Raw genomic sequence first — 9,321 nt, forward strand, 5'->3', positions numbered from 1 at the left:
GGTGGAGTGTCTGCTTTAAAGAAATGTCATCATCAGCGTTTAAGGGTTAAGAAAACCAAGAGGCAAAAACCCGGAACCTCGCTCCCCGAGTCGGGTTTTTTTTGTTGCATCCTAGTAATGGTGCCCCCTAGAAGGATTGCCATAAAGATCCGCCCATTTGGTCCGGTCCGTCCTAAAGGATGCTTTGCGGAATGAGATGAAATCCTCGCCCATCACCGTTGTGGGGTCATATTTCAACCCTCACTTCACGTCAGAGCGAGACACCGGCGGAAGGAACAAAGGAAGAGCGAACCGACGGTCGGCTTTGAGGTAGGCTAATTAGTGGTGCAGTTCAGAGCCGCTGTCGTCAGGTGCCGGCGTTGCGTGGCCGTGCTGACGTGCCGGTGCTCATTCGTTGCTAGAGAAGACCACCGCCACCATCACCGCCACCGCCGCTGCATGTCCTGGCACAGGAAAGGAGCCCGGCTCTAAGCGAAACGATCGACAACCGCGTGGATTCAGATTGTTGGCCCGTTCGGCCGCCCGCGACGCTGCAGGGTACAGGGACGGGACAAAAAATCTTGAAACATTTACAAGCGGCGTTAATTAACTTTATTAAAGCTTTTTGTACCTCCCATAATTCTATTTTGCGCACAATGAGCCGCCGGAGCAACAATGGGCCCGACCCACGGGGCTCCGTGGCCGGCTTCCGTTCCGGCTCGGTGCTTCGGGCACCGAGAGGGCACGATGGAAGGACCTTAACAGCGGCTCCAACAAACAACCAATTAAAACTGGTTGGGAGGGTTGCAGTCGAAAACAGTGTCGGAGCGGAGCGAGGAAGGCGGAAAGCACCTCCAGCACACACACACACACACACACAAAGAAATAAAATAAAACTTTTCCTATGCACGAAAACCGAGCGCACCTCGCGCCGGCCCGGCATCGGATGGGGTAGGCGTCCCCCCGGGGGGAGCAGACCAGTAAAGAACCGGAAGCGGTACATGACTTCATTAAAAGTGCGAATGGAAACGATTGCGGGATCCCAGCTCAGCGGCCGGCCGGAAGATACGCTCAGCCGCCGTTCCGGGGACGGCGTTTGCGGGGTTTCGGGAACGGTTTAGGTTCTGGTTCCCTCCACCCGCTGGATGGAGTGCGGAACGGTGCGTTTTCGAATGCACAACTCTACGCAACGCCCGATGCTGGAGGCGGCTTTGTGGACCCATTATTCCTGCCAGAGGGATGATTAATTAATGAATTATATTGGAAGCCTGCCACCCGTAAAGCGGCAATCGATCGGGGCACGGTTTGGGCGTCGGGCTGTTTAACGCATCCGGTGCATTCGATGGGCACGGGGTAAGTTGAGCTGCATTTTAGTCGATGCCTAACTTTATTTAATTTCAATTTGGGACTTTTTTTGAAAGGGAGAGCTTTAAATTGGAATAAAACAATGAAAGCCTTCTCTTATATCCAGTGGGTGTTATTGGATAAATAAAATTTATGACGCAATAACATGTTGCGGCCCAAATGATTTCGTGGATCGATGACATCAAATTGTTAGCTGAAGCAGAGGCATCAAAAGGTCCAAAACAGGCGGCATCTAGTGCATGCGGTTCATATTTCTGTGAAAACTATGAGAACCCTACCACTTTACTCAATGGTAACCGATAACAACATGGTTGGTACGCATTCAGGAGTTACCAATAGGAAGCCACTAATGCTGCAACCAGAAATTATTCTCTGGAAATGTTCTTAATTAGGATATGTAAAATTGTACTACAACAACTGATCCCCACGCATAGCAGCTACATGACACTGGTCTCGCCGTCTCCAATGCTCAAAATCATATTTGAATTCCTATAAATTTGCATTTCACTAACATTATATTAAATATTATTAACTATTAACAGCATACCAGTATTCATAAGTATTTTATTAACAGTATTCATAACTAACAATTCATAACAGTGTTCATAACTTACTTCCTCTCACAAAAGTTATGCCGTTATCTGGACGGCTTAAGGAGACGCTGTTTCGTCGTCCGCCAATCTCATGTCATGACCAACCCACCGGAGCCTGGCGAATCGTAAAAGCTGCACGTACATCTTCCTCTCGGACGCGGCTAAGGGGTCCGGGATTTCGACAGTGACCATCTCTCAGATACGTGTGTGAGTACTAGGATTATAGAGTTTCTGAATAACCCCAAACATTGAGCGAAAATAGGCTTCCAGCAGCGACACTATGCATTACATTTTATTCCACATACGAGAAATGTATTGAAATGATAAACAATTAAGGTTTGAAACGATGCAAACGTTGTTCCCAAAACTGTTGCACTTCATCGTTCGCAGTGCCGCAATGTTCTCTTTAGCGCTTTTATCCGATTGTAGGCCACTTTCTCGTAAGTGGCACCATTGTATTAGATTGAATAAATAATCCTTTCTTTGGCCCTTTTTTCTTCACAATTATCTACCGCCGTGGCTTATGCTTTCATTCCGCCTGCTAATAAGCGGGCTGGCGTAGAGCACGCCCTGGCATGCACTCTCTTGTGCGCCTACCTGCCGTCGTTTCGGGTGCATTCCAGCGTCAGCAGCGTCAGCCACACTGAGCCTCGCCGCATCATCAACAATTAAATGCTCGACTCCGCCGGAGCTGCGGCCACTCGGGACTCCGGAGCTGGAGCCACTTTTTATGTTTCTATTCATTTTCATTTAATTTAATTTAACTTAATTTCGTTCCACCCCGTGTGCTGGGTTGGGTGTTTTTGTTTAGCAAACCTGCGCTCACCGCCCCTGGTCCCTGGTTCCACCGACGCCGCCCCGCCGACCGCACCACGCTTTGTTGCGGTGAATTCATCCGTTCTCTGCGACATCCGCCGAGCACGGCGAGGCGACGGGAACGCGGGGACACAACCGGTGGACGGACCCGTTTGTTAACTGTGGCAACCCGGGGACGACGACGACGGCGGCCAACGAATCTAAACAGTGCTCCATGAATCGTCCCGGGGTCCAGGGCCAGAACGGTGCGAAGGGGTTTTTTTATATTTTGCGACAGGACCAAAAGCGGCAGGCTCTCGACAGCGCACAAGGATACGCAGCGCGGTAGGGCAAGCGGCAGATGTGGCCACTCCACTCGGCTGGCGGGTTCGTTTCTCGGACTCGGCGCCAGCACAAGACAAGAAACAAATTAATATTTAATTATACAGCAATTTAGCCAACTTGCTCGACGTGGCGGCTGCCGTGGCGTTGTCCTTGTGGCGTCTCCCGGGGAGGGGTCCCCAGGAAGCCACCGGTGGGTGGCGGGTGTCACTTCTCATTTGAATGGGTTTCGGTTGGCTGTTCCGGTAACGAAGGGTGATGATGTTACTCGTGGTAATGATGTTGCCGCTGCCACCGATGATGATGATGATGGTTATGGTTGCAGTTTGTGACTTCCGTCTCTCGGCCGGCACTGGAACTCCTTTGATGGGGCAACGGAAGCGTCGACATGTAAAACGTCTTCATCGCGGTTCGTTGTGGGAATGTCCAATTCCGAATTGTTTTAAAATGTTTCAATGCAGACAGAATGTGATCTTAAACTTATGTCATAGTTCTAATAAGACTTTATATCATCAGTTTGTAGTTGGTTGATAAACAAGAGGAGATACTCAATCCTTCCTTCTCAGCCATCGCGGGGTTCCTCCGGGATATCGGGAGGTCATCCTCATCGGAACACCTCGTTGACAAAATGGTTCTTCCCAATCTTCCCTTAGCTAGAGCTTCACCTTCTAGTGGAATGGATGGAAGTGGGCCTCCAGTCCCTGCTTCTGTCGTGGCAAGTGATTAGCGTAATAGATGTTCCCTAGGCGTGTCTAGGAAAAAAACGGGCACAGACCCACACATATACGGTGCGGTGTCGCACCGTCCCAAGGCTGTGTTCGAGAGTTTAGAAGAAGAGAATCCACGTGTGGGACCCATGTCATTAAGCGGCCCGCACTAGCAGGGCTTCTGATTGTAGAAATCTATTTGCAAGGATTTCCCAAAACACCCGGCAACACGCAAGAGGCGGCTGAATAGCGGAGAAGCGAAAAGAAATCCCTAGCCCAAGGAGACGGTTCCCGCAAAGAAAGGCCCACGCCACACACGCCGCATATCGCGCGACGCGGGCGTGAGAAACAAGCAAAAGGGGGCCGCAGGAGCAGGAAGCAGGAAAAAATTGGGTGAAATCAGCTCGCAACCTGATAGGGGAGGGCCATTTAGCTGATTGCTAATTTCAAAGCTCACTGAAATTAATCACGAATATTGCGGGAGCTGAACTGAAACGTTCTGCCTGCAATTCCGTTTCGTCCGTCGGTGGATTCTTTACCACTTTCCCGTCCCCCTCCCGATCCATTACAGGGCCGGAACAGGGGTCTCCCGTCCCAGGGTGCCGTCTCACACACCGAATGAATGGCCATTTTCATTCCATTCCGTGCCCGAGAACCCGACCCGTTTGGGGACGCGTCGAGCAGCGATCCTTCGGAGCGCTGCCGGGGTGACGAACGATTTTCGTGATGAAGTCGGACAGAGCGAAGTCATCCGTGGAAGTGTGCCATTGTGTGCTGTGCGTGTGTGTGTGTGTGCACACACACGTACGCCCTAATCAAGCAAGAAGCAACCGCGGGTGTCTTCGCTAACAACACCTTCTTGCTTCAGGTGAGTGTCACAATGTAAAGGGGCCGTTGAACAATGACAAAACAATGAAGGAAACATGCGGAAAGTAGTGAAAACGCGTTGCCAATAACTTTGTTTGCACTTTTCACAAAGCTACTTTAGAACTTCTAAAAAGAAACTTTAAAATGAGGTAAAAAGCCGATAACAAAATCAGCGATACTCCGAATGCAGACGATCAAATTCCAAGATGGATGCAGAATTAGCTCCCCATCACGTTCGGCCATTTATTTTGATTGGTTATTAATCGAATGGCTTTAATGATCCATTGTTCGTCACAGACCGTCGGCGATCAGCAGATCAAAAATGGTGATCTAATAAAACGAAAGAAAAGGGCGATAAACAAATCGCTCGTACTTAGCAGGAAAAAGAAAGAGATGACCAGTGACTTCGAAATGTGAAAACTATCTCACCTGCTCTGGTCGTCATGGAACATCGTGTACTACGAACGCGGGACTATTGGCATCCTTTTCTACCATGGCGATTCGCCTCTTCGAAAGAGATCGACCGTTGCGTTCGCAAGAGCAAAAGAGACAACGATGGGGCTTCGTGATAAGCGCCGTTTATATCGCCTGGTTCGATTCGTCGATCACGGCCGCTACCTTCGCAGGGTTCATGGTGCTCTGATACTTTTGCGAGTTCTTCGGAACGTCGCGTTTCAGAACCAATTTTCGATTTCGGTTGCACGATCAAAAGCGATCTCGTAATGTGCTGAGATGGCACTTACTTATGTTTCTTTCATGTTTTAATATTACTAGAAAGAACCGAGCGGCATAAAGCGACAATTTAAAGTCATGGCCAGTGGTTGATGCTCGGCCAGGGTTCGAAATGACGGCTTACACATAGAAAGCGATTATTAATCCGTGATCGGCTGATCTACGGTACGGATATTTATTTATGTTGTGGGCAGGGTAAAATGACAGTCAGATTTTCAGTAACTGATGAAATTGAAGGCTCAGCTAACAAAGGCAAAGTAACGATAAAAGTTCATTTCTTTCGTTTCAATATGCAGCTTTCGGATCGGTTTCGGATCTTTTACAAAACATAAAACACCACACACAACGGTCAGTTATTTTTCACATTTCTGTATTATTCTCTTTTCTTACTTTTCAGTTTTCGTCATGTTTGCTTTTCACAATGTTTTCAACTCCTCACAACACACACCGTCGTCGTGCAAGGTGGTTGTGTTCCGCGGATCAGGGATGATGGGGTTTCATAAATTCGATCGGGCGCGATCGTCCTTTTCTACGGTTTTTTTGCGGCGGCCGAAGATCGTACTGCGATCCGTGACGTTTGCGTGCGCCACGCTTCTCAACACGATCCTCTCTGACTGGGGCGGCGCGACAGTAATTGGAGTTGCGGCCGATTTTTTTTTCTGTCATTGTTTCGCTCGCTGTACATAGGTCGCAACAACTATAGGGGACACGATAGGATTTGTTGGTTGGTTCGGGGTGTTGAGTTTCACAAATTATCAATTAACCTCTTGCGTGATGCTGCTGCGGCGGCTTCGATTACATTCTACCATTGCAAACGTGAATTCAAAAACACCGATCGTTGAAGGAAGTTACTCATTAGTCAATAGTTATCGTGTTATGCAGCGTTGGATGTGATGTGTCTTCAGTGGCCCCCTTGCCGTCTTTTTGGGATTCAGTTTGTTTTATTTCACCACTTCGCTCTCTCTCTAATTCACGACTCGATTCGGGGTGAAAAGGATGATGGTTGCCATTTTACTGGTTTACACATTTTTTTCTCTATTGATTTGATGATTTTAACATGTTCCGGTTTTGGATAGTGTAGCTCTCTCCGTTACGCCCTCTCTCGCAATGAACCCCCGCACACTGCAGTGTGTCCTTGGCGTGTTAGCGGAACGCTCCTCTACTAGTCATTCTCTTTACTTGCGTTTCTTACAGTGCGCGGCGTTACAATAAGTATTATTAATTACAAATCCGAATAATTTACACATGCTTCTCGGGTCGGTACTCATCCCGGACCCTTTGACCTCGATCTCTTCGAACACGCCACTCAATGCCACTTCGCGCTCCGACTGCCCTCTCTCCCGTGTCTTTCCTATCGCGTCACAATCGCGTCTTAAAAGCAAAACGGTTCGGTTGTTTTTTTTATAAATTAAATAACAAAAAGTTAGTATCCGTCTTCGCTTCGCTCGGCGCCCAACACACGGATGGTGGCGATGGCGTTTTGGTTTGAAGAAGATGGAAGCAAACAACGAGAGACCGAGCAATTCGTCCCCCCTCGTTCGGGGTCTCGGGATTTAGCCAGGGTTCGACACTTTCGACCCTCTCCTTGTGCTCTTCTCCGCTGCCGTGTCGGTCGTCGGCAATGCTTTGCAATCTCTGTTGCGGTTGAGTTAGAGGTTTCTAAAGGATAGTTTTGTTTTTACAATTATCTTAACACTACAGCTTTCACTTCGCACGTGGTTACAAGCTCCAGTTCCTCCACTCGTCCTTAATCCCTTCTTTAGTGTGTCTCTGTTCCTCTCTGTGCGGTCTTTTTTCTTTTCATTAATATTTTAATCATTTCTACACTCTTCTGTCCTGGGGCGGCACCCCGCCACCAATCATCACTTGTGACTTATTGGAAATTGAAAAGAGACAAAAATTCGATTCGATATACACAGCGGGGGATGGTGGTACACATACACACAGTTCGGGTCCCGCTTCCCGCTGCGTCGCAATGTCGCATCCTCTAGGACCTCCGCCTGCTTTCTATTACAACTAGTCGCCTCTCGATCGCGCTCTATCCACTAGCATTATTTAACATCACATTATGATTCGTCGTGGTTTTTGTTTTTTGTTTTCGTCCCGTCCCGGATCGATAGCTTAGCGTTCACTTCCACCTTGCACCATTCCTCGTCGACCGTCGCTCCTCGTAAACAAATGGCACCAAACTGGAAGTGTGTGTGTTCTAGGAGCAGAGTTCTTAGAGGATCGTGTACCCGTCCTCGTTGCTGTCGTTGTCGTGATCGTGCAGCTCGGACGTGAGCGTCGAGGTGCCGGTCAGCGGCGACGACAGCTTGTCCGGTTCGTCGGGATCGTTCACCGCGGACGATCCGCCACCTCCGGGGGCCGTCCCGTTGGCGGTCGTGGTGCTCGCGCTCACGACGCTTGTGATCGACGCGCCGGGATTAAGGCTGGGGTGATGCGGGTGAAGGTGCGGCTGCAGTTGCATTTGGTGACTGTGCATATGTTGCTGCTGCTGCTGCTGATGGTGGTGGTGCTGGTGGTGATGTTGATGGTTGTGTCCAAGCGACTGATGGTGATGGAGGTGGCCGCCCGCCGAAGGATCACCGCCCGCGTCAACGCCACTGTTTGGTTCGTGCTTGCTGCTGCTGTTGACCCCGGCACCGTTGGCCAGACTATTCATAATTGAGCTTCCACGGGCCATCGACAGCATGGCAGCGGCCGTCGGATCCGCCGTCCCCGGCGCTTGCTTCGTCCCGCGCATACAACTGTTGCCATCCGCGGCGCTGTTGGCCGCATCACCGTAGCCGGTCGCATGCAGATTGTTCATGAAGGCGAGGGCCGTCGATACGACCGTCGGAGTGGTGGTGGTAGCAGCAGCCGTCGACGGCTGCGAATTGCCTCCGGCCGAACTTCCACCGCTTCCGATCGACGACGGCGTCAGCGGTGGCGTGTAGAGGTCGCCGAAGGAGAGTTCCTTTTTAATCTGCGCGCCATTGGGCGGTGCGTTCGGGGGTTGCATCTGCTGCTGCTGCTGGTGCTGCGCGGCTGCCGGTGCTCCGTAGTCGTAGCAAGGCTTCAGCAATCCACCGCCACCAGCCTGCGGGTAACCGTTGAACGGAGTGACCCCACCGTTGCCTCCACCGTATTTGGCGTGAAGCCCTTGGCCGCCAGTGGAATTATAATTCGAACCTCCGGCTCCACCACCAGCAGCAAGGTGATTGTGATGGGCATGGTGATGCTGATGCTGCTGCTGATGATGATGGGGATGCTGTTGCTGACCGTGCTGTTGGTGCTGCTGCTGACCGTGCAACTGTTGCTGATGGTGGAGCGACGACAGGACACCTTCCGATTGGAGCAGCTGTTGATAGTTGCGCAGGGCGGCCGAGGAGGCCGCATTCGGTGGATGGCCAGCAGCGGCAGCCGCGGCCACCGCCGAGTATTCGTCGATCGAGGACAGTTTACGCATCAGGCCCATCTCCTTGCCGTACAGGTGGCTGTAGAGGGACTGGCCATCGGGTGTCTGGGGGCCGCCCCCATTGCCGGCGGCTGCTGCGGCTGCGGCTGCCGCAGCCGCCACAGCGACGGCGGCCGCCGAAGAACCACCACCGACGGCGGCGGCGGCGGCGAGCGGCGATCCGTTGAGACGGGCGAGCGCCAGGTTGCGCTGGGTGGCGAGATCGAGATCGTCCAGCATGACGCCGGCAGCGGCCGCGGCGGCTGCAGCGGCGGCTGCGGCTGCTGCTGCGGCGGCCGCACTGCCGGGGGTGGCGGCACCGGCCGCCGCCGAGGCGGATGCCCGGCCGGCCATCAGCACCGAGAGGGCTTCGTCCACCCCGACGAGGCCCGTGGCCGGGGCGCCGCCGACCATCGATGACGGCTGCTGCGAGGAGGGAAGGGAAGGTGGCGGAGGCTGCGGCTGGGGCTGCGGTACGGGCGGACGCTTCATCTTCGGCGGG

The 9,321-nt window shown here is 51.8% G+C and overlaps 1 protein-coding gene across 1 annotated transcript; it reads right to left on the minus strand.

Annotated features, from left to right (window-relative positions):
- Positions 1-7,601: 7,601 nt before the first annotated feature.
- LOC128274495 (AT-rich interactive domain-containing protein 1B-like) lies at positions 7,602-9,311 on the minus strand. Its single transcript, XM_053012711.1, has 2 exons — positions 9,120-9,311; positions 7,602-8,936 (listed from the first exon to the last, which is right to left on the minus strand). Exons 1-2 carry the CDS (start codon positions 9,309-9,311, stop codon positions 7,602-7,604), a joined length of 1,527 nt encoding a protein of 508 aa, XP_052868671.1.
- Between the last annotated feature and the right edge of the window lie 10 nt (positions 9,312-9,321).

This window comes from Anopheles cruzii, chromosome 3 (genome assembly GCF_943734635.1).
Source record: "Anopheles cruzii chromosome 3, idAnoCruzAS_RS32_06, whole genome shotgun sequence".
In the NCBI taxonomy this organism is placed as follows: domain Eukaryota; kingdom Metazoa; phylum Arthropoda; class Insecta; order Diptera; family Culicidae; genus Anopheles; species Anopheles cruzii.